This window comes from Aspergillus japonicus (genome assembly GCF_003184785.1).
Source record: "Aspergillus japonicus CBS 114.51 unplaced genomic scaffold BO86scaffold_2, whole genome shotgun sequence".
In the NCBI taxonomy this organism is placed as follows: Eukaryota; Fungi; Ascomycota; class Eurotiomycetes; order Eurotiales; family Aspergillaceae; genus Aspergillus; species Aspergillus japonicus.
In genome coordinates, this window is record NW_020291639.1 from 793,416 (window position 1) to 820,795 (window position 27,380).

General features: G+C 52.4%; 9 protein-coding genes across 9 annotated transcripts; 5 read left to right on the plus strand and 4 right to left on the minus strand.

Moving 5' to 3' along the window:
• Positions 1-1,078, plus strand: mde1 (methylthioribulose 1-phosphate dehydratase MDE1). The gene is made up of 3 exons (XM_025671010.1): positions 1-175; positions 244-719; positions 783-1,078. The coding sequence occupies exons 1-3, from the start codon at positions 41-43 to the stop codon at positions 892-894; spliced, it is 723 nt and encodes a 240-aa protein (XP_025532908.1). The 5' UTR covers positions 1-40; the 3' UTR covers positions 895-1,078.
• Positions 1,079-1,278: 200 nt separating this feature from the next.
• Positions 1,279-3,724, plus strand: BO86DRAFT_405904 (sorting nexin 1). Its single transcript, XM_025674135.1, has 6 exons — positions 1,279-1,459; positions 1,527-1,586; positions 1,646-2,130; positions 2,202-2,582; positions 2,633-3,235; positions 3,286-3,724. Exons 1-6 carry the CDS (start codon positions 1,426-1,428, stop codon positions 3,427-3,429), a joined length of 1,707 nt encoding a protein of 568 aa, XP_025532909.1. The 5' UTR covers positions 1,279-1,425; the 3' UTR covers positions 3,430-3,724.
• On the minus strand, positions 3,676-4,641 carry BO86DRAFT_385004 (mitochondrial 54S ribosomal protein bL31m). The gene has a single exon (XM_025671011.1). It carries the CDS (start codon positions 4,474-4,476, stop codon positions 3,976-3,978), a length of 501 nt encoding a protein of 166 aa, XP_025532910.1. The 5' UTR covers positions 4,477-4,641; the 3' UTR covers positions 3,676-3,975.
• Positions 4,642-4,978: 337 nt separating this feature from the next.
• BO86DRAFT_374960 (flavin reductase family protein) lies at positions 4,979-6,057 on the plus strand (the record flags this gene model as incomplete). The annotated part of the gene is made up of 2 exons (XM_025670462.1): positions 4,979-5,024; positions 5,084-6,057. The coding sequence occupies 2 exons, from the start codon at positions 4,979-4,981 to the stop codon at positions 6,055-6,057; spliced, it is 1,020 nt and encodes a 339-aa protein (XP_025532911.1).
• Positions 6,058-6,371: 314 nt separating this feature from the next.
• BO86DRAFT_76208 (putative ubiquitination network signaling protein) lies at positions 6,372-10,081 on the minus strand. Its single transcript, XM_025677647.1, has 2 exons — positions 8,059-10,081; positions 6,372-8,005 (listed from the first exon to the last, which is right to left on the minus strand). The coding sequence occupies exons 1-2, from the start codon at positions 9,803-9,805 to the stop codon at positions 6,690-6,692; spliced, it is 3,063 nt and encodes a 1,020-aa protein (XP_025532912.1). The 5' UTR covers positions 9,806-10,081; the 3' UTR covers positions 6,372-6,689.
• Positions 10,082-15,015: 4,934 nt separating this feature from the next.
• BO86DRAFT_301787 (thioesterase family protein) lies at positions 15,016-16,213 on the minus strand (the record flags this gene model as incomplete). Its single annotated transcript, XM_025667512.1, has 4 exons — positions 15,016-15,372; positions 15,447-15,616; positions 15,755-15,758; positions 15,842-16,213. The coding sequence occupies 4 exons, from the start codon at positions 16,211-16,213 to the stop codon at positions 15,016-15,018; spliced, it is 903 nt and encodes a 300-aa protein (XP_025532913.1).
• Positions 16,214-16,745: 532 nt separating this feature from the next.
• Positions 16,746-17,689, plus strand: BO86DRAFT_76342 (electron transfer flavoprotein regulatory factor 1). Its single transcript, XM_025677648.1, has 5 exons — positions 16,746-16,973; positions 17,073-17,216; positions 17,299-17,311; positions 17,383-17,452; positions 17,536-17,689. The coding sequence occupies exons 1-5, from the start codon at positions 16,928-16,930 to the stop codon at positions 17,575-17,577; spliced, it is 315 nt and encodes a 104-aa protein (XP_025532914.1). The 5' UTR covers positions 16,746-16,927; the 3' UTR covers positions 17,578-17,689.
• Positions 17,424-19,433, minus strand: BO86DRAFT_385009 (class I SAM-dependent methyltransferase). The gene has a single exon (XM_025671012.1). The coding sequence runs from the start codon at positions 18,998-19,000 to the stop codon at positions 17,801-17,803; it is 1,200 nt and encodes a 399-aa protein (XP_025532915.1). The 5' UTR covers positions 19,001-19,433; the 3' UTR covers positions 17,424-17,800.
• Positions 19,434-24,459: 5,026 nt separating this feature from the next.
• On the plus strand, positions 24,460-27,122 carry BO86DRAFT_76371 (CCR4-Not complex 3'-5'-exoribonuclease subunit Ccr4). Its single transcript, XM_025677650.1, has 2 exons — positions 24,460-25,703; positions 25,766-27,122. The coding sequence occupies exons 1-2, from the start codon at positions 24,641-24,643 to the stop codon at positions 26,950-26,952; spliced, it is 2,250 nt and encodes a 749-aa protein (XP_025532916.1). The 5' UTR covers positions 24,460-24,640; the 3' UTR covers positions 26,953-27,122.
• Positions 27,123-27,380: the final 258 nt, after the last annotated feature.

Consider the following 27,380-nt stretch of genomic DNA (forward strand, 5'->3'; position numbering starts at 1 on the left):
ACTGCCAATTTGCGGAGGCTCAACCCCAACAATAATCACCATGTGCCAAGAACACGAGAACCAGAACAATGACCACCTGGTCCAATCCTCCGACCCGGAGCACCCGGCTAACCTGATTCCCGACCTCTGTCGCCGGTTCTACAACTGGGGTTGGGTTACCGGTACTGGTGGTGGGGTATGGAGCTGTCGCAATCCTCGAAGATGACCCAAAAAGCGTGTGCTAATTCGGAACGTTCTGTGTAGACTTCCATCCGCCAGGGCGAACACATTTTCATTGCGCCCTCAGGTGTGCAGAAGGAGATGATGAAGTCCGAGAACATCTTCGTCCTGCAGTTCCCCACGCCCAAGTACCCCCCGTCTGAGCGCAAGTACATCCGCAAGCCTCTCAACCTGAACCCCTCCGCCTGCACTCCTCTGTTCTTGGCTGCCTTTGAGCGCGGCGCCGGATGCTGCATTCACACCCACTCCCAGTGGGCCGTCCTGGTGACGCTTCTGGTCGAGCGCGAAAAGGGCCCCGATGCCTGCTTTGAGATCAGCAACATCGAGCAGATCAAGGGTATTCCCGCTGGAAAGGGCAAGGGCTACCTGGGCTTCTTCGATACCCTGCGCATCCCCATTATCGACAACACGGCGTTCGAGGAGGATCTGACTGGTAGCTTGGAGAAGGCGATGGATGCGTACCCGGACACCTATGCCGTCCTTGTCCGTAGACACGGAATGTAAGTCACCGCGCTCGCGTATCATATGTTTGGTTGACTGGAGACTAACTGCGGTGCGCCTAGCTACGTCTGGGGTGACAACGTTGCCAAGGCGAAGACTCAGTGTGAGAGCTTGGACTATCTGTTCCAGCTGGCTGTGGAAATGCACAAGCTTGGTCTTCCCTGGGTGAAATAGGAGTCTTGTTTGTTAGTAGCATAGCCATGGTGACGGAGCGGAGTCTATATATAAGGGATAAATGCGTGGTCAAAGTTGATTATGGAAGGGAGGGATTCACACACGAGGTCTCATGCAATGACGAATGTATGCCAATCGCACAGCATATTCTTGTAGTACAGAGTAGACACAGCCAATCCTTTCGTACATGAAGCCTCATTCATGTCATAGTTATATAGTTAGTACTGTAAACAGCTTGCTGGATGGGAAGTCTTGGCGGGGGCAGCCTAAACCATTCGGAGTTGGCGCGGGATCCTCAGGCTCGTCAAGGCGGCCCGCCCTGTCGACTGACTGACTGACTGACTTAATTGCTCCCCGTCATCGCCAATCACCAATCACTCCTCCATCCCGCGGTCCCTCCACTCCTTCCACCTCCTCCTTCACCTCCGTCCCTCCAAACTTGACTCCCTCGCTATTCTGACACCACTTCCCCAGTTCCATACCCCCTACTCGAATCTTTCTCGCATCCCTATTCCTATTCAATCCTAATTCATGGATCTCGACGCAGGAGATTCCCCGTGGGGCGGTAAGCAAGACATCAGGCAGTCACGGATACAACCACAATCGTGTCTCCTCTAATGCACCGCATGCAGACGTCCCATCTCAGTCGCCTCCCACCCATACCGCTCCCGAAACTGACACTCAAGAGACAAGTACGTCTTCTCATATCTCCTTAATTGCTGCCTGTGCAATTTAACCGACATTGACCCAGCTCCCAACCAACCGACACAGCCAGCTAGCTCCAACAATGCTTCGCGTTCTCCCGTCCGAAGAGGCCCCAGAGGCACCCGCCGGATCAATGCGCAGGCGACCAAGTTAGAAGCCGTCGACGATTCTTTCGACCCCCTCGGCCCGCTTGGAGACAAGGCCACGGAGAGCAGCCCCAACGAACAGGCACCGACTCCACCGCAAAAGGAGGCATTCGGCGCGCGCGGCGTGCGTCCGACTTCCTCGGCATCGCAGGCGTCCAGCAGTGCGGCGCTGGGAGAGTCTGTCAACCTTGAAGAGGATGGCGCGGGATTCCGAGGCCCTCCGCCGGTCCAGCCCCCGAGTGACGCGGAGGGGTCGAAGCGACACTCCGAACCCAGCATCAGCGTCGAGAAGGCCGCGAACCCGACCTTCGACATTACTGTTGGGGACCCGCACAAAGTTGGAGATCTCACGAGCAGTCATATCGTGTATCAAGTCAGGACGAAGGTATGGATGTCGCTGTCGGGCTACGAGCTAGTCGGTCACTTTGGTGCGAGGATGCTAACGCTCGGTTCCAGACGACCTCTAAAGCCTACAGACAGCCGGAATTCACGGTCAGCCGGCGATATCGCGATTTCCTGTGGCTCTACAACTCCATGCACAACAACAACCCCGGCGTCGTTGTTCCTCCGCCCCCGGAGAAGCAAGCAGTGGGTCGGTTCGATACGAACTTCGTCGAGTCTCGAAGAGCTGCCCTGGAGCGCATGTTGAACAAGATTGCGGCGCATCCCATCCTTCAACATGACGGTGACCTGAAGATTTTCCTAGAGAGCGACACGTTCAACCTTGATGTGAAAAACAAGGAAAACCGGGAACCTGATCTCGGGCAAAGCAAGGGCATGTTCAGTTCTTTTGGGATTAATGTTGGTGGAGGTGGGAAGTTTGTTGAACATGACGATGTAAGCGGCATCTCAAGGCCACATAGAACTCTTGACTGACACATCTGCAGTGGTTCCATGACCGCAAGATCTATCTTGATGCCCTGGAGAATCAGCTGAAGGCGTTGCTGAAGTCTGTCGACTCCGTGGTGGCTCAGCGGAAAGGATTGGCCGAAGCAGCGGGCGACTTTTCTGCATCAATTCACGCCTTGGCTGCTGTCGAGCTCTCGCCTGCACTGTCGGCCCCCCTGGAGGGTCTTTCCGACCTTCAGCTGCGCATCAGGGAGTTGTATGAGCGTCAAGCACAGCAGGATGTTCTCACCCTCGGAATCACCATCGACGAGTACCTGCGCCTGATTGGCAGTGTCAAGACAGCGTTCACTCAACGACAAAAGGCATTCCACAGCTGGCATGCGGCGGAGGCTGAATTACAGAAACGCAAGCACACCCAGGAAAAACTGCTCAGACAAGGAAAGACTCAACAGGATCGCCTCACGCAAGTCAATGCCGACGTGGCCGATGCTGAACGCAAATCCCACCAGGCACGGTTGTTGTTCGAGGATATGGGCCGGTTGATGCGGAATGAACTCCAGCGGTTTGAGAAGGAGAAGGTGGAGGACTTCAAGTCTGGTGTCGAGACATTCTTGGAGAGCGCCGTCGAAGCCCAGAAGGAGGTATGTGTTTCAGCTTCAATCCTCAAAATACCATGTACTGACCGATGCAGTTAATCGAATTATGGGAAACCTTCCTGATGCAGCTCGACGCGGGAGAAGAAGGCAATCTGCTGTATGGTGCACCTGGGGCAGGCGATGCTCCAGCCGAAACAGTTCCGGAGACAGCTCCAGCCGAAGCAGCGGAAGAGGCTTAGGTGATATCCCGTTCTTTCTCACCTCTGTATAAGATAACCCGCCACGACTCGCTGACGGCCCCCCAAATGTCATTGTCGTTATACTCCCTTGTGTCTCATTTGCAATCCCTTGGTGCGGCGCACAGTTGTTCGTATCCGGCGAGTCCTTGACCAGTACGCAACCCAGATAACTGTTTAGCAGCGCATTTAAGCCCTTACTTTTTTCCACCTCATGTAGTCTAATCCAACTGCCAAACTTGCAGCAAACAAACGAGAAAACAAAACTCCATTCAAAGGGGTGCGTGGTATGATGACGATGTGTGTGTATACTGTACATAAAAAAAACAACCTTGGGGAAAAAAAAGCGATCCCACAACAACAATCCCAGAGAAACCCCCCCATCCTTAAAATCCGGCACAGAATACAACCCCAACTGGAAGGCGAAGAACCAGAAAATCCGGTCAGAGGCCAACAATCACCCTCGCCTCGCCTCGCCTCGCCTCTCCGTCTCGTTTCGCTTTGCTTTGAACTTCCTCACCAAACCGACCGACCCAAGACGAAGAACAATCACCACTTCTTCTTCTTCTCCGAAGGACCGGCCTCCTGCTGCCCGAACGAACTGATCAAATCCAACAGGTTGTCGTCCTCCTCCTCGGCCTCCGCCTGCGCCGCCTGCGCCGCCTCGGCCTCGGCCTTCTTGTCGGCCTCGCTCACCGCAGCGGCGGCGTTGGTGTCGAACCCGCGACCGAACTTGGCACGGAAAGCGGCCAGGCGCCCGGCCTCGTCCTTCTCCAGGCTGGCCAGGCGGCTGGACGAGGGGTTCCACATGAGGGAGTTGCGCGTGTCGCGGGTGGAGCGGTAGATGGGGAGCGGGGAGGAGGTGCGGTGCGTGAAGGTGCTGCCGTCGGACATGGTGATCAGCTGCGTGAACTGGTAGGGCCGCTTGGGGCGGCGCAGGAGCGTGGCGTGGCGGCACTGCGAGCAGATGAAGGTCGTCGAGGGTTGGAGTCGGGCCGTCGTGGCCGTGGCCGTGACCGTGCTGCGGCGGAGGGGGGTGGTGAAGGACATTTTTTTGTGATTGTGTAGATGGCAGATGGAGTTCGGGGGTCTTGGTCTCGGGGGCCTGGACCTGGACCTGGAGGGAAAGGAAAAGCGAGAGATGGGGGAGTGGTGATATGTGTAAGGTTGGTATATGTGGAAATGCGATTTGGATTGCGGTCAATTCGGGGACGGGGACGGACTTCGCTTTTCTCTCTCTTCTTTTTCCCGAGCTGGGGAAATTTGGATGCGCGCAAATCCGGTAGGCGGTCAGCTTGCACCGCGCGCCCTTTTTTCTTTCCTGACAATCGGCTTCGGGGAACCTCCGGAGGTCATTCTATCTAACTTTCCTTGGAGATAACCGCATAAACATTCAGGATAATATTGGAGGGGCTTTGAATTGTGTATTATTCTTGATCTACTGCTGCAAAATTGAGTATAAAGCTCAAACTATTCATTCCCCCAATCATCACTCGAAACAGTGCTGTCAATATAATCAATTCACCCGAATATGCCTCTATACTCTCGACACATGCTTGCAGCAGGCCGGACTGCAGCAAGCTCCAGCTTGCTCAGAGGTACACCCCCAACACCATTGATTGCCCCAATCGCACTTCGATTAACCCAAACTCTACAGTCCTCACCCTTGTACCACAACCATATCCAATCCCTGCAACACCCCTCACCACCACCTCCGCAAACCCAACATCCCACATCATCACCACCAGCAAGCGAACCCTCACCACCTCCCGCGCAACCCACCAAGAACAACAAGAACAACAAGAACAAGAACAACCCTCCCAAACCCCCTCACCCACTCAACCCACCCACCCACAAGACCTCTCCACGCAAATCCGCCTCCTAATGCGCCAAGTCCCTTACCCCGTCGCCATCATCACCTCCACCGACCCGCACGCCCACGCCCACGCCCACACCTCCGCATCAGCATCGCATCCCTCCCCCTCCCCCTTCCGCGGCATGACCGTCTCCTCCTTCAACACAGTAACCCTGCACCCGACGCCAATCATCTCCTTCAACGTGCGCCGCCCCTCCGAAACCCTGACCGCCCTCCAATCCTCCGGCCGCTTCCTCGTGCACCTCCTCGCCCCGCACGCGCGCACCGCCGCCCTCGCCCGGGACTTCTCGCGCGGCAACCGTCGCCTCGGGATTTCTCACGGCCTCCACGGGACCACCACTGCCACGGAGGGAGGCGGAGGCGAGGAATCGTCGGGGCCAGCCGGGTATGAGTTCGCGGCTCTGCCGCCGTTGGCCGTCGAAAGCGACGGGCACACCAGCACCAACACCGAACCCGAAGACGTACCGCCCCCTCCCCCTCCTCTTCCGTTGTTACGGCGCAGGAAGCACCAACCTACCGGCCGTGCACACCCGAGAAAGGAGGAGGTGGACGATTTCCCCTTCGTGTTCGAATGTCGGTTGCTGCCGCAGTCGATCCAAGTGCAGGATCATACGATTGTGGTGGCGAGGGTGGTGCGGGCGATCACACCACAGAAAGATGCGACGACGATAGACCACCGTGTCCAGCAGGACGCCCAGGAGTTATGCTTGACGTATGCGGATACGCGGTTTTGGGAGATGGGGAGGGAGATTTGACCATGTCCTTCAGAGGTGTATGGGTTGGGACATGCATGGGTTTGTCTGTTAGGCTGGTTGGTTATAGGGCTTGCGTTTGTGGGGGCTGGGAATAGTCGGGTTGTGTGTCGAGTTGGAATAGAGTGGAAGTGAGTGTACTGTACCTATACCCTTATATAGAGATTTCGAGTCACGTAAATATACACCAGATGACATAGAGGTTGAATGGTTTTCGGCTCAAGATGCATGCACTATAGTCGGTTACTCGGCTAGACAGGCTCGTTGATCACTGCACTACATACTCTATGGCATTAGTCGGATGCAGGTCTTAAAGTTCATAGATCTCTAGCCCCGATTACGACAAGCAGACTTCAGGCAACAAGTTTCTTTTATCGCGATGTAGGAAGTTTAGACTCTACTTAATGACACGGTTTTATTTGTTCATAGGCTTGCGATAAGAACCAGATCAACAAGCATCACAGCTCCCGGCTCAACCAACCCTGTCGGTCCACCAAACCCGAAGACATGCGATCACCCACACAACCCGGAGCACCACGTATGAAGATCAACAAACACGGAAAGGAATGCAACGAGTTTTGAAAGTCAGGGTGTCCCGGAGCAAGAAGCCCCAGTCCAGTCCTGATCTCAAGATCCTAGTTGCCCTTGCCAGTCGAGCTGGGACTACCACTGCCGCTGCTGCCACTGCCACTACCGCCGCTTCCACTGCCACTGCCCCGGCTGCCGGCCCGCTGGAACGGGCTAGCAATGGGTCGGACACCCGCACTTTGAGCGTTTGCATCTGAGCCAGAGATACTCCGCTTGTCTGCAACCGAATCGGACAAATCGAACTGATAAGGAGGTCGACGGCTGTGGGTGTCCACAAAATCAGACCCATACAGACTGCTTCGTGCAGATCGATTGGAGAACGAGCGGTCCCGTGTAGCGAAATCAGCATCGAAGTAGGTACCGCTATGGCCAATCGGGGATGTCGGAAAGTGCGCAAGGTAAGAGGGAGCCTGAACCGGGCTGGCCGGGTGAGACAGGGAATCACCGATAGGGGACGACGTCTGCTGAAGAGGGCTAGATTTCAACGCGGGGAAACTCAGTCCCAAAATTGATCGGGTGGTGGGAGCAGCCGTCAACGCGGCGAGGGACAGACTGGGTGCATCGGTGAGAGGGTTCGTGCCGGGCAAATTCCCTTCCGGAGTGAGCGGGGCGGGATCCAGGAGCATCTGCTGCTGTTGCTGCTGCTGAATGGCTTGTTCAATAGCGGCAGCTTGCTGCCAGAGTTGATTGGTGCGCAACTGGTACTCCTGCACAGACTGACCGATGCTGGAAAATTGCTCGTTAAAGCTGACCTCCAGCTTGGCTTGGTCCTGTTCCCTCGCAAATTGTTCTGCGGCACGACGCTCCCTCTCGTTGAGACCCTGTGCGTTAGCAGAGACAATGCGCTCGTACTGTTCGTTGACGCGAGTCCGGCGGCCTTGAAGACGTTCTTTCCTCTGAACAGTGGAATTCAATTCACTTTCCAAAGATGACACCTCACGGGAGATTGCAGTTCGAGCAGCGACGAGTTCCTCCTTGACCAGATTGAGCTGTTCCAACTCTTGGTCAAATTTGGCCTTCTGGCTTGTCCATTCCTCGAGTTCCTCCTCCGGGACGTTCTGCAAGGTGTCCAACTGGCTTTCGAGTACGGCGGTGGCCTCCTCGGTTTGCTTGATATTCCTTTCGAGCTGTAGCGAGCGCTGCTTCTGTCGATTTTCATCCGTACCGCTCTGAAGCCGGTGATTGAAGTTTTCCAACTCTTTCCGAATTTTCGAGATTGCGAGCTTGTGATCGTTTTTGGCCTTTCTCAGCCGAGAGCGTTTCTCGTTCAGCTTGACCTCGGCGTTGACGATGGAATTCTTGAGTGTGGTAGTCGGGGAAGACGGACGATACGTTGGCTGCGGGGGAACTGATACCGAAGATACTAGAAGTGGCGTTAGTGAGATTGGAATCTATTGCGTAGAGGCTTCGTATTACCTTGCTCTGCGTCATTTGCGGCGGGAGTCTTGACGCTCATGACACAGATCTCCTCGTCAGTATCGCTCCGCATGAAGGAGCAGGTGTAGGCGCAGTTCGGCGCGAGACCCGAAATCTCACCCCGCCAATGCACCGTGTGTGAGCCCTTAGACGAGTCCTGTACTTTGTTGATCACTGCGGTCGCCCACAGTGCACCGTTAACACAGACATAGAATGGTTCTGTTTCTTCCCCACCAAGACGTCCCGCTTCGCAAGCTCCCGAAACCGAAGAATCATCGGGCGAAGCAAGATCGCCCGCTGCAAACTTGATGGTAGAGCTATCAATCTCGGTTATCCAAACAAGCCCGTCATCCAGAGACACTCCTTGTAGATCCTCCTCCGTCATTGCGAGACCTCTGCCAGTTTTCGATAAAGCCCTAGAATGCTCATATTCCCTCATTACCGTCACCTTCGTGCTTGCGAGTGCGGCCCAGAAAGGCTGACGATTCCGAACCTGGTTCGCCTGCCTCCTGCGTTTCTTGGCCGAAATCAGTCTATCGCGACCGTCCTTGAGAGTGGCGGGCGTAACAATCTGACCATCGGCACCGATATAGGAAGAGACACTGGCGCCAGACTCGAATGCAGAATCGATTTGTGTTTGCGAGCCGGCGGACGCTTCGGTATCCACGCGCTTGCCGTTCCGAGGGGGGACCGGGGACCGGTTCTTAGCCATCGACCGTCTCGCCATGGCAGTACCAGCTTGAGCCAATATATGCACCGCAAGTAGACTTCGAATCCAGCTCGGAGAGCTTTGCGGTTCGGTGCGTCGAAATTCGGTGGGCATAAGGTGGGAATAGTGCGAGAGAAGATCGGGGCTGACGATTTTGGATGAGAGCAGATGACCTATAACAAAATCCTGTATACCTTTACTGCGGATAAGATGTAATACGAGGACGATGCCAACACAGAGCGCATTGACCCCTCCATTTTTTCCAGAGCCTCCGCCGCCAAGGGTGATGGCGACTTGCACGTGAGCGAGATCTAAGGCGAAATTCTGCGCCCAGGTCCACATGAAGAGGCCCCAGAACAACAGGCAGAACCCATCCATCGCAATCATTGTACCCAGCGATGGTGTTCCGGCGGGACCCTGGAAGATGTCGAAGTTGGAGGTCAGGGAGCCGGAAGACGCGCCACCTGGCGGCATGAAGGTCAAAGAAGCGAACAAGAATTGGACCAGAGTGAGAACCATAGGCGGAAGTTGAAGCAGAAAGATCAAGATTGCGATCGTGTCGTACATCGGACAAGACTTGAGGATCGTAGACGCCAGTTGAAGCGGATTAATCGAAGCACTGGAGGCCGACCTTTTGGTGCCGGTCACCGACTTGTCCGTCCGACGCGACGCCTGGACTGCGAGTCCGCCATTCTGCGGCGCCGCACCATTCGTCTGACCGTATGACATGTCCGCGCTGCCTTTTGCGTATCCATTCAGTTGACCTCGTCCGTTACCCTCCGCCTTGGAAGAATCAGCGTTTCCGTTCACCTTGCTTGTCGATGCGGCGGTTGAGGTTAGAGCCGAGTCGCTGGATGAGCGGGACGGTTGCCAGTCGACCTGAGTGGAAGGGCCAGAAGTCGGATTCGAGGCGCTGGCGGAGGTCCCATTCAGATTTCCATTCGACTTTTGCTTGTTCACTTTCTTTCCGGGACCGACAAGACCGTTCTCATTTCGATTGCTATGACTCTTCCTAGCCGTAGCCGATGAACGTGGCATGGACAAGGGAGCCTAAGTACCTAGGTCCGAGTCAGCTTGGCAAGAGGGAGCCAAGGACTTGGACCAGGCGAGAATTGAAGACGAAGACAGCGTCGGAAAAGGGTACGGGAAGGGGAGGGGAGTTCGGAAGGAGAAACGGAAGTGCGGGAGATGGTGAGCAGAGATGATGTTTAATTTTCGGGGGGAGGGGAGTGAAGAGATAGAGAAAGGGAGAGAAGGGTTTCAATACAAGGAAGCGTGCGGGAAGGAAAAAAAGGAATGACAGGGAAAGGATAAGAGAGGAAATGGACGGGAATGGGATGGAGCCAGAACTAAGATGAGAAAGGAAAGGAAAGAAGAAATGGGATTGGATCAGAATTGGGTAGAGGGTAGAGGGGGGTGGATGAGTGAGAAAGTGGGTTTGGAGAAGAAGAACGAGTAAGGAAGAGAAGAGAAGAGACAGAGAACAGAGAGAGAGGAAAGGGTGGCGGGGGGGGGTAGAGTGGAGGGGGAAAAGAGGTGGAAGAAGGTAAGAAATTGAGAGAGTGAGAGTGCAAGTAAGAGAGAGAGAAAGATGAAAGGAAAAATGAAGGTTACTGAGGTTTGGTTAGAGACTTTTGGGTTTCTGGATAGACGAAGCGGCGGGAAAAAGACCAGGCAAAAGCTTGGAACGGATCGTCAGAGCGCCGAAAAAAAAAAGAAGGGTCGTCTTCTCAGGCAGAAACACCTGTAGCACCTCAGGCATCAATACCTTTTGTCGTATCGAGAATCACATGTTACCTGACATTACAGTACGTGGCTCGCACTGCGCCGGATTCCGGTTGGCTGATGGGAAGGAATGGGCTGATGCAGGACGGACGGAGGCATTCAGCTGTCGACTTTCTTGAGTCTACCACCAACAACAACTATTAGACTCACCTACCTCGAACAACAAGCTATGTGGCCTGTACTTCTTGAACTTCTTCACCTCTATTATCTTGAAACACTTTCACAAAGGACAAAGCTCTATACATAGTTACATACCCGCTGACACAATACCAGAGATTGACACCCGAAGCAATTGGTTGTCTGACGGCTCTATGCAGGAGAAACTAGACACCTGGCTCTTCAGCCACAATTGCGCCCCCCCCCCCCCAAGCTGGTACCGATTCAAAACGGACTCTCTCTGTTTTCAAGGCTGAGACTAAAATTGCTGCTATCCGAAACAGTCTTTGTCAGTCCCTCCGACAGGTTGAAGGACAATCAACAAACGCTCAACCCCGATCTTCAACGGGCCGCTCACCCGCCTAGCTAAACTACTGTACATGCTGCTTCTACCCACCACTACACCAACACATGAATACAGTACAGGACAATACAATATCATGATGGCATCGCTGACAGCGTGCCAGTATCTCTCACATGAACAGTACATCTGAATTGGTTTTCTCCCGGCCAACATGATCAGCGGGGTCTGAATCTCAGCCTCTAGGGACGGACTGACCATAAGACGAAACAGGCTCGTGAGCCTACGTGTTCACCCCGGCCTGGCTGCAATCAAGCTATTTTGATAGGCCTACAAAGGGACATTGTTGCTCACCCTTTCACTCTTTACCCCTCCTTCACGCGCGTTCGCCCGCTGATTGTGTCTTATGCTCTTGGCTTCTGACATGACCGGGGTTGATGCGCTTGGTCCAGCGTTAGGGCACAACTAGACTGGCCGATCTGGCGATCCCATCCCACGTAGGCTTTTCTTGTGAGGAGACGGGGGAAAGGGCTGTGTGCTCCTCGAATAGTACGAGGTAATGACAACAGACGCTCAATTCTAAGCCGCAGTTGGGCTACATGCAGTTGAAACTCTCCCCCTCGCATCATTTGGTCATTCCTTCAACTTGCAGTCGACAAACAGATAACAAACGCATAGCCGAGGATACAAGGGAAGGAGATCTTCGCCGGACACACGACCTCACTATATGTTTCAGGTCTAGATAAGCGTCTTTAAGTTCTAGCACTGGTCTTATCAGGCTAGGGTCAGTGACAAGTCAGTTGACACTCGCTTGATCGCGCCACCAGTGCATTCGTATTTGTAATGACAATATACTTTGGAAGTTCACCTATGAATCTACAAGGCCTAGGCAGTGAGAGATTATTCGGAGACGTCAAGAATGTTTGCGAGGTCGTCGCAGCTGTCTGATTGTACGACCCTTGAGGTAGCCTGCGGTTGTCCTTTCAAAGCTGTCAAGTGTGGAGAGCTCGATACCCTGGAGAGAGAGAGCTGTCTGACGAAACCGGTACCATACCTGCAGATACGGTATTTCATCATCGACCGACCGCCTGTCGGATAACATCATCTAGCATCACGGTCTGTCTCTTCAGCACACCTCCTACTTCAGGACCGTCGGAACGAAAGGCGAAATCGCTGTCCAATCTGCATTGCCCAATGGGCCAGCAAGTTCATGCTCTTGTCTAGGGCAAATGTGGAATCCAGGGTAAATGGGTTTGTTTATGGACAGGGGCAGGGAGGATACAAGCCCTGCGGAGGGGATCGACCGGCCATGTCCCCGAACGGGCAAGTTGCGTCCAGCTCAGTTTTGACTTGGCCCAGCGGTCGAATGCGACCCCGCAAGTCTTGTCAGATGATGGATAGGCTTGGTCATCCTTGGCTCGTCGACTAGATACTGTATCTTCGTGCCCGTTATCTGTTGCTGTCAGTTGGTCCTGCTAGAGGGAAATCCAGCCGCTGAAATGAGCAGGGCAAACGGGAATGCAGTCAGGCAGTAGGCAGGGTGTGTGTGTGGGTCGATCATCTAGAGTTTCCCTTCCCCGGATACCTACTCATGTAGCACAAGGCAGGAAAGACTCTTATTAATCGCCCTTCTCAGGGCTCCCCCCATTTCCCTCCTCCAAGCAAGGATCAAAAGAGTGCTAGGCTATGAGAAAATCCTCCTCGAAAGGGCAAAGTCGGATTGGGACCAACGTACTCATACTACTCATAATTAGATAAGGTCCTTTCCAGGCTAACGATTCGATAAAGGCCAAGGTCCAAGCGTGAAGAAGCCAATCTGGCGATCCGAGAGCTGTAATTAGTCTTCATTGGCCGCCTGGCAGAATAGAGCCTATTATACTGGGGGATCTAAATCGTGATGTGAGTCTGAGCAGAGAACAGAGTAGACCATCGCAACATCAATAAGCTACAGTTGGATTTTCGCCGGTCATGCTTGATGATGTACGGCTCGACATCTTGACCACCTGCCTGCCAGATGGAAAGATGTACCCCAGAATCAGACGTCCAACTTGCTGTACGTATGATACGGCCATCATCCTGCAAGTTGCATCCAGTGCATATTGGAAACTTCCCACATGCAAGGGGGAGTGTACTGTACATGTACATAGGCGGCAGTTGAGTCCAGAATCCGTCCTCCTGTACCACAGCTCGAGACATTATTCATTTCTACCTGGGGTTTCGGTGAGATACAGTATGTGCATGAAAGTCGTTCATCTCGCAAGAAGCCAGCAACGATGGAGATGCGGCCGCTCTGTACTCGCCGCTAGCTGAAGCCGCGGTGCGGTACAGTACAGTACTATAGGACTTCCCCGGATGGAGATAACGATACGGTAAACCTTCGCACCAAGCCTCCGGTTCCCTCGTGGCTAATTCCACCCAAATGGCTCTCTGGTTAAACAAAGTTTCAATGTACCCCCTCCATATAATGGCCATCACCGTGTATCAGATGCTGATATGCCAGAACGACAGCAAGGAAGGTCATCTCGGTCCGGACGGGGACCGGCAAGATCGCTCTACTTCATCCATACCATACAGAAGAACTCACACAGCCTCGGTCCGGGCGAATCTATTTTCGGCGAGCGAGACCTCTTCACAGTTCACACTTTCACAGGCGCAAGAAAAAGAGGCCCACGCGGAGTGGAGACTTTTCCACTTTCCACTTTCCACTTTCCACCACCCTCTTATGTGGCGCCGCGGCCGGACCCAAGGAAATTTCGAGCCTTCGACCTTTCTGTCTCCCAGAGTCCCAAATTTTGCTAGCAGTTTAGACACTAGCGTGGTTAGAGAACTAGAACTTCCAGCGGAAAAGGCGTCGGCGATCATCTACTACTTCCAGACGGCAGAACCCTGGTCTGCAAACTCGCACTATTTACCGTCGGGCACAACTTCCCCCTTCCCCCTCTCTCTTCCTCTTTTCCCCTCAGTTGAAGTGCTGGGGGGGATTGAAGCAATACGCAGAGAGAGATTTCTCTGATCGTGTTACCTCGAATCTTGACAGGGTTTATCCCGGGTCTTCCCTGTGACGGGATCGACATGCGCTGATGAAGGAGAGACATTCCCCTCCAGGATATGAATATTCACCCATCGGTCAATGAGATCTGGTTTTGATCAAGCTGCCTGTCTGTCAGTGACTCACTGGGAGGAAATGCGAACTACTCTACCTTTCCAAGCGCAAGCAGAAAAAAAAGCTCTTTTCTCGGACAAATTCTTTACAGAATACAGGGACCAATCTAAAATGCTCCAGACCCTTACGGAGGACCTTGCCCCCTCAGCTCTTCGTTCTACGTACTGGATAGGCTGAGTCGGGATCGTTCGTCGTCGGCTTTCTTCCGAGATTCCTTTGAATACAATCAAAGTCGATTGGTAGCAGACGTAACATAAACTTACATTACGGAATCGTGGGGATGCATGATCTGTAGCAAAGATTGCCATCATACAAGCGCTTTGTTCGAGGCTTTGTCGAGGTCAGAGAAGCTGCTTTCGCGTGGGTACTGAGTATATATGGTCTATACGAGTACGAGACCAGGCCAGCATGTGTCGAGACTTGACAGAGCACCAGGAACTAGCTTGCTGACTGGCTAGGACGGAGCACCGCCACACTCAATGAGAGCATGTCAGTTCTGAACTTGGAACCATACAGGCAGGTATTGTAATACGGCAAATCGCGACTGTTTCGCAAAATACCATACTAGTGCTATATACACAATACAGCTCCGGTGGCACAGAGCTAGTTACGTCCGAACAATGTCTACATGTGACAGTGCAGTTTCTTCTATAGCTCGCTTAGTGGCTCTATACAAAGTCATGCTCACTTGTATGTGTCTGGCTTGCATCTGAGTTGGCAATCAATGCCAACGCCTTCTGTCACTGGATAGCCCACCGTCCCAAAAGTCTTCAATGTCTCAGTTCCACTCGATCAACCACACGGCCTGGCCCGCAAAGCCACAAGTTGGCAGACGAGAAGCTCTCACTTCTTGGCAGATCCAGTATCCTCAACGGCATCCTCCCGATCCCAGCTCTCAACCTCCAGCGTCCGAACCCGCGCTTCGATGTCCAGAATGCGCTGCCGCCAATACTCCTTTGCCTGCTCTTGAAGGTCCCAGGTCTTCTTGAGCTGCTCAAAGAGGAAAGGCGGGAGCGCGGTCTTCTTGCCCTGCTTGTAGTCATATGTGACCAGATCCTCGTGGACACGAGCGGCGGGTCTGAAGCGCGCCTCCGAGAGAATGATAGCCTGGAGCTGGAATGCATATGGTGATGCGTCGGGCGCCGCAGGGTCGTGGACGAGTTTGTGATATACCGTCACTTGGTCGGGGTAGGTCATCGGCTGCGCACGCACGCCACTCGGCACTCAGTTATGTGAAATCGTTTTCAACGTGGGGGAGCGGGTTTTGGTCATACGAATTTGTAATCGATCTTGATGCTTCGCATGATCAATCCGATCCCTCGGGAGCTGACGACGTTCATCCATTCCTTTTTATGGGCCGGGTCGATGTGCATCGCGAAGTTGCGGGTGAAATATACGCGCGCGGTTTCTGCGTACCGGGCGTAGGTGACGTTGTTGACATGCCCTAGAGTTCCTCGTTAGAGTGTTTGGTGAACTTAGGTTGAGATCAAAGTCGGATCTCAGGTAAGAGAGATATATGTACCCTGCCGTGGTGGTTAAGAAGCTATACATGGAAGCAATTCAGTGAGAGGGGTCGGCTTACCATGCTGTCCTGTTGCGCCGCAGCGACATCTCGCTGTTAGCACGGCTTCTAAACGCTTCATCGGAATGCAAAAGGTGGCCATCGTACCATCTCGCCCCATGCGACAGCCTGCTTGAACAAGCCTCTTCTGGATGCATCGGTCAGATAGCCCTCGCTACCCGCGACGAGCTCCCGCCAATCCCGCGCGATCTGTCGCAGTAATTCGCCGGATTCTTGAATCTGTGACGGCCTGAGACCGAACATCATGCAGCGACCGAGTCTACGCTTGGTCATGGTCAGCCATCGGGGATCAATGCCGTGTGGCTTCGGTGTGGTGGGCCCTGTGGCCGAAGGGGATTTCGCGGTCGACGAGGGGGCATTCTGCGGCGGAGGAGAGGTCGAGAGAGTTCGGATAGGCGTTGCGAAAGATCGAGATTGTAAGAAGAGGCATTGCCTTCTCAGACTCTGTAGCTGTGCCATGGTGGTGGTCAGGAGTGTAGTCAGTGACTATAGCATCGATAGGAACCGTAGATGGAGCTGTTGCTGGGATGGTCTCGAAGCACCTCTCCAGCTGGTCGGTTAGTTCTCCGCCGGGGAGCTGTTCGGCTAACCCCACTCACTCACTCACTCCTCTTCCGTCTCCCCGCGGCCTTGATGGGCCGAGGCCAGTCGAGGCCACAACAACAAAGGCTTACTTTGAGAGTCAATTCAATCGAATCGGTATCTGGGCCTCTAGGGTCACCTGGCTGAAGTCTATAGTATACATTCATTATCATTTATGGTGGAATCTGGGTCCGTCCAGCATACAGCATTTTATACAGCGTCATATTCAGATCGCAGAGCCGGGTTGTTTGGGATGACATGAGCTATATTATGTATACGCTACCACCTTAAGAGTACTAGTAATACATGACCACCAAGTATTTATGATGCCTGATGAGCTTACGCAAGGCCTTCACAAGATATAAAGATCATAGATTGCATCTTCCCGCAGGATTGATTGTAGGCTCGAGAAATACAAACCGACCGGGTGACGACGTCACCGGTAATGTTCCGGCGGAAGCAAACAAATGCATTCCCACCAAGCGGCAACAACCCATTGTCACCTTCCTATCTTCCTCATCTCCTCGTCGTTATCTCCCTGTCCAAAGACTTTTCAACTGTTCAACAATCCCCACGCTGAATGGATCAATCATGACTAGCTCCGAACTCCGCTATCAAGTTATCAATATCTACAAAGGTTGGTGATATCTCCTCGCTGACATGAGTCTCGGCTGCTGTGCTTTGCAATTCCCAGCACCGTCACTAAACCTACGGCTGTTGACTGCTCGATCGACAGAGCTCCTTTTCCTCGGCCGCAATTATCCTCTGGGCTACGACTACTTCCGGAACAGGCTACACAAGGCATTTAGCAGTCAGGCACATCTGGATAATGAAGAGCAGATTCGGAAAGGTATAGCACGAGCGGAGTTCGTCAAGAAGGGTGCGTTATCCCGCCTCAATTGTTTGCAATTGCAGCAGCTTCATTGAACCAATCAATAACCTTCTATCTTTCAACCATCTAGAAATCGAGGCTCTGTAAGTACTACTGCCCATGCCTTTAATGCTCCCGTCTGCTTCGATATCCCGCCGACGAGCACTGATCCATGCTACCTGTCCACTTATCCCTCCCCCAAATCCGATGCGGTTGATCATATTCTCTTGATAATTCCTATGGATGTACAGTCTCAATATATCGTTATGTCATAAGCTTATAAACACATGGGTGCAATGTGAGCAGCGATACTGATGAAAGCACGCAGCTACTACCTCAAGCGGTATCGCACGTTGAAACAGCGCTATGAGAACAAATAGCACCCAACCATCGCAGCCAACACACGTCGCAGCAAAAATTATACAGAAATGAATATCATGGCAATTTGAACCAAAAAGACAAAGAGAGAAACGTGGGGGTATCACCAATATGAGAAGAGAAATGGTCACGGTTCCTTTTTTTCTTTTTCCTTTCCTCTCATTCGCCTGAACACCAAACGTTGAGTTCACGATCCTGGCCGCCGGCGAAGGCGCCTATATCTTTCGACCCCACCAAGCACTTACTTCCAAGCACTCTCCGTTCGCAAGGCCATCCTTCTGGAACAAATCGGTCATCATTGCTGCCCACCAGCGATCCCATTCGTCCTTACTCTTCCCGCTGGCCTCCATAAGGATGTGCTCCATGCCTTCTATCATTTGGATGACCGTCAGAAGCGCATTGCGTCGGATAGACAACTGATCGGCCGTCAACTGTCTTCGAGTACCACCACTCGTTTCTTTTCCATACCCCTCCCGTTCCCAGCGTAGTTCGCCCAACGGAATGGCAATGCGACGGCTGTCAACCTTCTCGAGGACGTCTACCTCCGCATTGAAGGATAGGCCCATCGTGGCGCACGGTAGAGCCGTCAATTTCCGCTGATCGAACGCCTTCTCGAGCCAGGTGTTGTAGTCTTGGAGAAACTTGTTCTGGGCGCGCGTGAATGGCGTGGCAGACGAAAAGGTGTACGTCGCGGTCGCATCGGCGGTCTCTTGTTCTCTCGAGGCCAGTTTGCGAGCGGGTGCGGGATTGGGAAGCAGAGAACGGAATACCCAGTCGGAATCCCAGACTTCCAAGATCCCCCCGGACTTGAGAACGCGCAACGGCTCGCTCAATCCCGAGGCTTGCTGGGCCGGACTGGAAGGACACATACCCGCATCCTTGATGAAGACGAAATCGAAATAGTCGTCGGGAAACGGCAGGCGGGGCTTGCGTAGGTCGTGACGCTTGAATTGCCAATTCACACCCTTTTTGCGCAAATCGGGTGCGACGGAGACGATGTCAATGCCGTTGAAGGACACGGTGCGGTGGCCGCGACGGGCGAAATAATCATGGCACATGCTGGACCACAGTCCTGAGCCACAGGCGAGGTCCAAGACTCGCTTCGGGGCGCGGTCGGCCAAATGTGGGTTGCAGAACGGGCCCCCGAAAACGCGCATGAGCATGAGCGAGCGCAAGGTCTGGCGGTGTATCTCCGGAAGGTCGCAGGGAAGAGGATACTGGTTGTCGGGGTCTCTGAGATACGTGCGATCGCCATGGCGTATCAAGGGAAAGTTGGAGTAGTCATTGAGGGAGGAGAGGGAGGAGGTCGACGTCGCTGCCAGGGTTATACCGGTCGAACTGGCGGTGGAATGAAGGTCGGAGCCCGAAGCTGCGGCAGGCGCAAGGACTGCTGGTCCATTTGACATGATATCCATTTCGGCGGGTTAAGGTGGAGTGGTGGATGCTCGTCAATTGAGGGGACCTGCTAAGAACGAACGATGTGCATTCTTCCGCATACAAACAGTGGCAGCGCAGATCGGTCACGTACGGGGCAGGAGTTCGATTAAGAGGGACATGATACGTTGATGGCAACAGAAAAAGAGTATGAAAAGGGCCGAAACAAGCGAGGCTGACAGTATTAAATGTGGTGGTGATAGTGGTTGTGGTGGTAGTAGTGGTGGTGAGGGAGGAGGCAGTGAGTAGTGATGATGGATGTTACGCAGCTCGGACACCGTCCCAGGTCAATCTGACCCATGGAAGGAGAAGGAGTTCGATTAAAGGAGGGGAGAACAAGAGAAAGAAACGAAAACAGTCAGGCCTAAAGGAGGGGGGGCAAAAAATCAAATCAAATCCAATCAAATAAGAAAAAAAAAATTAGAAAACCACATTGTGACCAGAAAATCGAACCGCCCCGGCTCGATGACCCCTTAGGGCCACTCCACTTGTTGCGACGCAATTTTAGTAGTTTACTTTAGTGACTTCGTAGTTGACTATGAGTATCGTCGACTCCAGGCTTGGGTGCAGTGAGTGGCCCCGGAAGGCCAACGTTTCTGGAATGGACCCGGCCTGGCCTTAATTGTTTTTTTCTCCTTTGACCCTCTTGACTTGCCTGTTAGCGTGGACTAAAAATGAGCAGGTATCTATTTCCCCCTCACCGTTGAAACGGCTTTTGAAGATATTGTAATCGTCGTCCAAAGTATAGCACCGAATACTCCCCGAAATGCCACCTCGGAGACCTAGCCTAGGGAAAGCAAGCGATGGTTACTAGTAGTTAGTGGTGGTGGCGGCAAATCTTTGCCCTACCGCCAGCCCACGAATGAAGCCGAATCAAATCATATTTCCGACTCCAGGATGATACGAGAACAAAGTACGGAGTACTGTACATTTAAACAAGCAGATCTTATACATGTCCACAAGGGACAATCTATCCAGAACTGCCAATATTGTACTGTACTTGCAGCGCGGCATCCGAGCTCCCGGAACCTTTTCCCCGCGATAGATAGATCAGGACATACCCCGATACACTGCATAGACTGAATGCAATGCAAGAACGCGAGAGAGTGGGCATCTGATCCGTCTGATCGGAACTCAACCGTGAGAATCTCAAAAGACAAGAGGTACTATGCAGGAAGGTCCAAGTTACCTATCCGTATACTACAGCCTACAACAATTGAACCCCTTTGCTTTTTTCGTGTTCGGCCTTGTTCTCCAAGATAAAGCCCCCTCCATTTCCTTACCCGGACAAAGCTGTCTCGGGATTCGAGCTAGTCTACTACGTTACGGTGGGTAACTACTAGGTAGTCTAGTCTAGTACTAACTGGAAGTTTAGTTGAGGATGTCCAATTCCGGGCACGGGGTCCTTAATACGTTTACTTCAAACTACCTACGCCGGTGTACAGCGTGGGCGCCGCTTCTTTTCTCTTTGGAACCCATGAAATTGGGGACCGGTACTTCCGGGGATTAATGTTGAAGAAATCCAAGGTTCGAAGCGAACACGATGACCACACCCACACAGGTGCACCACTGCACACTCTTCCTCTCCGTCTCCTGCGGTTGTGACTTGCGAGAAGTCCAGAAAGTCTAAATTGGGTTTTCGAAGTGTCTCACGGAGTTGTTCCTCCGTGACGAACTCCCCTACCCTGCGACGTAGAGTACTGTACTTAGTCTAGTAGTAGGATGGGTCTAGTTGGTTTGGGATTTTCATTTGCTTTTTTTTTTTTTCTTTTTTTTTTCCGCCGAGGTGCCGGCCCCCATTCACCTTTTCTTTTTCTATCTTATTCCTGTCCCGGGATCATAGATCATAATTTCACTATTGCATTGCCATGTAATTCACTACTATTGTTACTTCAGAGAAAGTGGCTGCTTGGACATGGGTATCTAGCTTGTGGCTGAGTGTCTATACTCCGACCGTAGGAGGAGGACGAGGCAGTGTCTTTCGCCCCCTCCGCGTATAGTATCTGCACGTCGAGGGAAGAAAGAGAAAGAAGTATCGGGGCAGCTGTCAAGTCTACTGAGGAAGATGATAATATAATCGATCATAAGAATAGTGCATGTCACTACAAGTCTGACATCATGACACCCGACTTACCCGTTGTTCCCCCTTCCTTGGGTTCTTGTGTGTGGATCTTCTTGTATGAAATCCCGAAATGAAGAATCCCTCTCCCACCGGGACGGGGAGACGATGGGCGCTGCGGCACGGCGGACGGCGGCGGGAGATGCGTTAACCCATCACCATGGTTCTGCTTTCCGATTGTTGGCGATGTCAATCGGTATGGGCTTCATTCCGAGCTTCATTTTCCCAAGAGTCTGTGAGGGGAGAAATTTCATAGTCGAAGTAACACGTTCATCAATGAAGAAAGGACTTCCAAAAGGCAAGCAAAGGCCAGTCTAGATCATGGCCGAGGCAAATGATTTTCCATCCTGAGTTCACTGACTCAATTGGCACGATGGATTTTCATTACTCACTGAAACCTCTGGGTCTAACGCCCCGCCAGGCTGGGTGGTTCTAGAGACCGAAGTCACCTAGGCTATGTGCATTGCCGGCCCCCCCGAGGACAAGGAATGGGGGCCACTGGCACGTGCCGGCACGGGTCACTTGTTGCCCTGACGGGGAAGGACGGGGAGGTACCACTGCCTGGGTACCGACTTCAGGGTCAGTCACTAAACTACTAGTTAAGAGTACTTGTTCCAAAACACAGACTGGCCCTGGATTGTGCCCTGCTGCCTTGTCTGTTTGTCTTCTTCTTCGCCCCCCCTTGCATTCTAAAAGTGGTGGGGGTGGGCTGACATTGCTTAGATTATCTCTGCATGTCTATGTTTGTGCATCTGTGTACAGTACTGCTGCTATGGCTGTGCTTTCGTGGACTATAGGTGGCTGCTTATTTGACGGCGGGGTTGGGGCAGAATTGAGTAATGGGAGTTTTGTACCTATCACCCAGTGGTGTTTGAATGGCTTGCCCCAGCTTATAGTTGAGTGCTTTTTGTGTCTTGCATGAGGCTGCTAATGACTATCCCGTATAATCCTGGTCGTGTAGCTTGACTTCTTGCATGTAAAGGTAAGCCGAACGGGGGCATGGCCCATAATTAGTCTAGGATCATACTCAGTATACTCACAGTGGCCGATTGTCAGGTCCATCGTAGATGGATACAAATGAGGCTCTAGAAACAGCTTGAACGCATTTAGGGTCTTCTGTAGAGAAGCTCTCCTCGGTCTTGGATCTTGACTTCAGCGGTCTCGCTCACCCTTTTAAATCTCGGTGCAGACGAAACATGAAGTTGTGCTATCCGGTTGGCAGACTTGACTTATCAAAACTGAATTGTCGGAATTAGATCATTGGAATTCAATTATCAGACTTAATCTTCCAGAATCGAATTATCAGACAATGTCATGAGTTTAGTATACTTTATAGGGCGTATATAGCTATAAGGACATAAGAGGTAGTAAACTGTTTAGTGTTGACATAAACACTGGGTTAATACAGTTTCAAGCTAGAGACTGGCTTCAATCGGAGTCAAGACAGTCCGGATCGACAGTTGTAACAGGGGCCGAGTTGGCAGAAATGTAAACAGCTCAGCTTCAGCTGTGTACAGTCTCCTCTAAGCAAGATCGAGATCGAAGTGTCACCTAATTCTGACAGCTCAAGTAAGCTCACTGTGAATATTGACTCGAGCACGCTAGCTGACCCTGGCTGACTCCGCCGGTAGAAACCATCAGTTAGTGGCCAATTGAAGTGAGTAGAGAAACAATTTGACATGACACTGATCATCTGATATGCTCTACCCTCACCTCACCCTCCATTGTGCCATTTTGTGTTCTTCCGCTGCGACTTTGCCACCCTTCCGACAAGTGGGTAGGCCCAATAAAGGGGCAAGATTGATGGGTTGGAGCGTTGTCTAGCAGAGAAAATAGAAGGTGTCGAGATGGTTAACTTCAAGCCCCTGGGGCAGCAACCCTGGCAGGTTCAACCTGATGATCGACTGTTGGTCTGAATAGAATGTCCTAGAAAATATGAGAATGAACCCACACCCCCTGAGCGCTGTTCGGCAACAATTGCTGGTGATCTTTGGGTAGATGTGCGCTTTGTCCCATTGCTCAGGTGTGGGTAAACTCTACTGACTATTATACAAGATGGTCGGACAATTTCAGTACTTTGTTTCGTGTCCAGTATACACTAGACTACCTCTCTAGACATATGTATACATCTTAAGAAGGTTGCTACAAGGTGCGGCGGGAAATGGCCAGATCGTTACCCCACTTCAGGTGCGCCTCTTAGCATTGCTTAAACTGTCATTCTGTAAATTCCAGTTGACCAGGGGGCAAAGGGGGGGGGGGGGGGGGTGAGATCGTAGTCAGCACCTTTGTTCACCCTGCGGGGAAGCAAGCGAGATTGGCATAGAGGTCCTAGCATTCCCTTTATATTAAATCGAGATAAGATAGTGTGAAGGCAGGTTGATGAGCTGTTCAAATCACCAACAAAGTCTCCAATAATGTTGTGAACTGACTGTGAGTGGAGGGACGGCACGGATAAACCCGCAGTCTGAATAAAACCCGATTGTCGATGGACAATGGAGAAAGTCATGTAAATAGGAGATCTGGCAAGAAGGATGACAGGAACCCCCTACATCTCTTAGCATTAATACTAGTACTTGTAGGTAACTATGTGACTAGGCCCTTACCGTTGTCAATAGTAGCCCCTCCCTTCCCCGTAGATCCCTGGGCTCGAAGAGTGGTGAGTAATAGTTCAAAGCTACCTGAATATCGGTTGGGAGAGTGAATTGAGGCTACTGAAGCTACCTTGGGTTACCTTACTACAGTTCTTTAACCCTGGATTGCGGGAAACAAGGGATTTTGTTGTAACAGAAAGAGAAGACAGAGGAGATGATAAATTGAAGAGACGAAAGCCATCGGCTATCAATATCAATCAATTTACTCATCAGCTGAAAAGAAAGGGTGGTCTTGGCTTTGCCATTGGCGGCGAACTGCGCCCGCTTGGATGTGACACCACGTGACCCCGACAACCTCCCGCCTTCGAATGCAAACCAACTTCGGAGCCTCCCAAGGCGACTCTGTCTCCCATCTATCTCTTCGAGTCGCTGGCGTCTCTGCTACATCATCGCTTCCTCGATTGCTCGCGCGCATTCCTCACCTTGATAGTTATACCTGCTGTCTGACAGCGCTGTTCAACTTCACATTCAGGATTCTGGCCAGTTAATCGTCTTCCGGTCCTCTGACTCGCTCGCTCCGACCACCCACCCGCCTGCCCACACCCCCTCCGTCGCTTGCACCTCGATCGCCCCTCCGTCTCCCATCCGATCAACTGGAACTCCGGCTCAAACTGCACCAGACCTCTCAACAAGTGGTGAGCGTCGCTGCACACGTGAACCCCTGCGTGTCTCCGAATTGGGGTGGTTCCGCCTAGGACCCCATGTTGAAGAGAAGGAGAGAACGTATCCAATCCCCGAATCCTCTCTCTCCTGCCACCGCCGTCACCGTCTCCAATCCGGCTCGTCCAGCCTCAATCGGCCCTAGAACCCTTCCCCAATCAGTCCCCTCACGGTCTCGTCTGCCACGTTAAATGGCAGATGGTACCTACAGGTTCCAGCAGCCTGGGGCCGGGCAGTTCTTCTTCCAAACACAAGCGCAACAACACTCTCACCAACGTCACCTCGCACGGAACGGGACCAACTCCCCGACTGGAAGACTAAAATTCAGCCACGAGACCCCTTCACCCTCCCGCTCCCCTCCTCTCAGCCAAGCAGCGGCTCTCAACCCCTTCACGATGTACAGCCAAACCCACCAAGGGCAGCATGTCATGATAAATGGCGGCCAGACCCACCAACGCTTTGGCATGCAGATGCCGAAGTTCCAGTCGCAAAGCCATCATCCGCATCCTGCTCAGCAACCCCATCACCATGCTCACCATAACCAAGCTTCCCACAACATTAGCCATCAACACAACTTCTCCAGCGGGGCATTGGCTGCCGCTACTCCGCATTTCACTCCCGGTCCCCTCCAGAACGGGGCTCATGTCAATGTTGAGGAGGACCTCGATGACTCCATGAACGAACACTGGCAGCAACAGCTTCAATTAGCGGTGGAGTCGCGACAGGCCAGCTCACCCCACTACTATGCTCGGACAGTTGCTCAGCAGACTAAAGGCATTCAGATCGCGCCCAGCCATCCCGAACCACAAGAGAATGGAGGTGAAGAGAGAAATGGCGTTGTCAAATCGAAAGCATCTTCGCGGCAAGGTTGGTATGCTCTCGATTTCGGCGGACAAGGCTTGCGGGCTCTGTCGTCGTCCCTCTTCAGTTACACCTTTCTCGAGAAGTTGTATCTGAACCACAACAAGCTTACAACTCTCCCACCGGCCATTGGACAATTGCGGAAGTTGACTCACTTGGATCTCTCGAGCAACAACCTCACCGAGCTTCCCGAGGAGATTGGTATGCTCACAAGCTTGAAACAACTTCTGCTCTTTGACAACCAGATTCGCACGCTCCCTTACGAAATGGGTTATTTGTACAGGCTGGAGATGTTGGGCATAGAAGGAAACCAGCTGAACGACGTTTTGAAGTCTCAGATCATCAAGGAGGGTACGAGAGCTCTGATCAAGTACTTGAGGGAAGAAATGCCAGGTATGTATACAGCTTGGGAAACGTCCGTTTCACTTGGTTGATAACTGACGTTTTAGCCATAGTTCAACTTCCACCACCCGATCGAGACTGGGTCATTTTGGACGAGACCGCAAATTCCCGCAACGCTCCCACCGAGAAGGTCACCGTTCTCTCCCACAACGCTCTGTGCGAATCGTCTGCCACTGCATCCCACTTCGGCTATACTCCTTCGCGTGCGTTGTCATGGGAGTATAGACGAGAGCTCATCCTGAGCGAGTTGAGGTCCCACGACTCGGACATTGTCTGCCTTCAGGAAGTTGACCAGGGAAGCTACAATGGGTTCTTCAGGGAGCAGCTGGCTTACAACAACTACAAGGGTGTTTATTGGCCTAGAGGACGCGCCATGGGCATGCAAGAGGAGGAAGCCAAGAATGTCGATGGTTGCGCTACCTTCTTCAAAGACAGCAAATTCATTCTTCTCGACAAGCAGTTGATCAACTTCGGCCAGACGGCCGTACGGAGACCCGACGCCAAGGGTCAAGACGACATCTATAACCGCCTCTGGCAGAAGGATCACATTGCTGTTGTCGTATTCTTGGAAAATCGGTTGACTGGCTCACGCTTCATCGTTGTCAATGCCCATCTCTACTGGGATCCGGCTTTCAAGGATGTCAAGCTGATCCAAACGGCCATCTTGATGGAAGAAATCACCAAGCTCTCTGACAAGTATGCCAAGTGGCCCGCCTGTACCGAGAAGACGGCGTTCCGCTTTGCTGATGCAGGCGGCAATGAGACGGAAAACCCTCCGGAATGCGCGCCATCCATGGAGTATAGCAGCGGCGAGCAGATCCCGCTCTTCATGTGCGGAGACTTCAACTCTGCGCCTGGATCAGCGGCCTACAATCTGGTCGCTAATGGCCGGCTTACGGAGGCACATCCCGATCTGGAGAAGCGACTCTACGGCAACCTCAGCAGGGTCGGTATGACGCATCCGTTCAAGCTGAAGTCTGCATACAATTCCATCGGCGAGCTCAGCTTCACGAATTACACGCCGGATTTCAAGGATATTCTGGATTACATCTGGTTCTCTTCGAATACACTTCATGTGTCGGCGTTACTTGGGGAGGTGGACAAGGACTATCTGCAGAAAGTGCCCGGATTCCCCAACTTTCATTTTCCAAGTGATCATATCGCATTATTTGCGGAGTTTACCATTAAAGGGAAAAAGGGCAAGGTTGTGGAAGCGGATTTTGGACCGCAACGGAATTGAGGAAACGGAGCATGTTGAATCTTACGAGAACTGGTGTTTGTGTAGCCGGTTTATCTTGTTATCTCGGAATCTTTGGGGGCCTTTCGCGTGTCTGTGGTGTTCTTCAGTTGCTTTCCTGCTCGTGCTGCATTTTTCCACTCCTCCCATTCTTCTTGTGAGTCTATTTCTTGTTTCTGCTGTCGCCCGGTGGGGGACTTTTCATGCAGCCGAACCTGCATCCCCGGATTCTCTTTGGAAAGTAGTTTTTTTCCATGGCGCAGCAGCAGCTCTTTTTTTCTTTTTCTTTTTCTTTCTCAATCTTTTCGCTTCTCTCCGTTGGTATGTGTTAGGATCTGTCTTATGCTCTTCGTCTTTTTCTTTTCTCCCTTAACGACGCTTGCTTTCTGCTCCTTCTTTCTCTCTCTCTCTCTGGCTTCCTACCGTCGGCT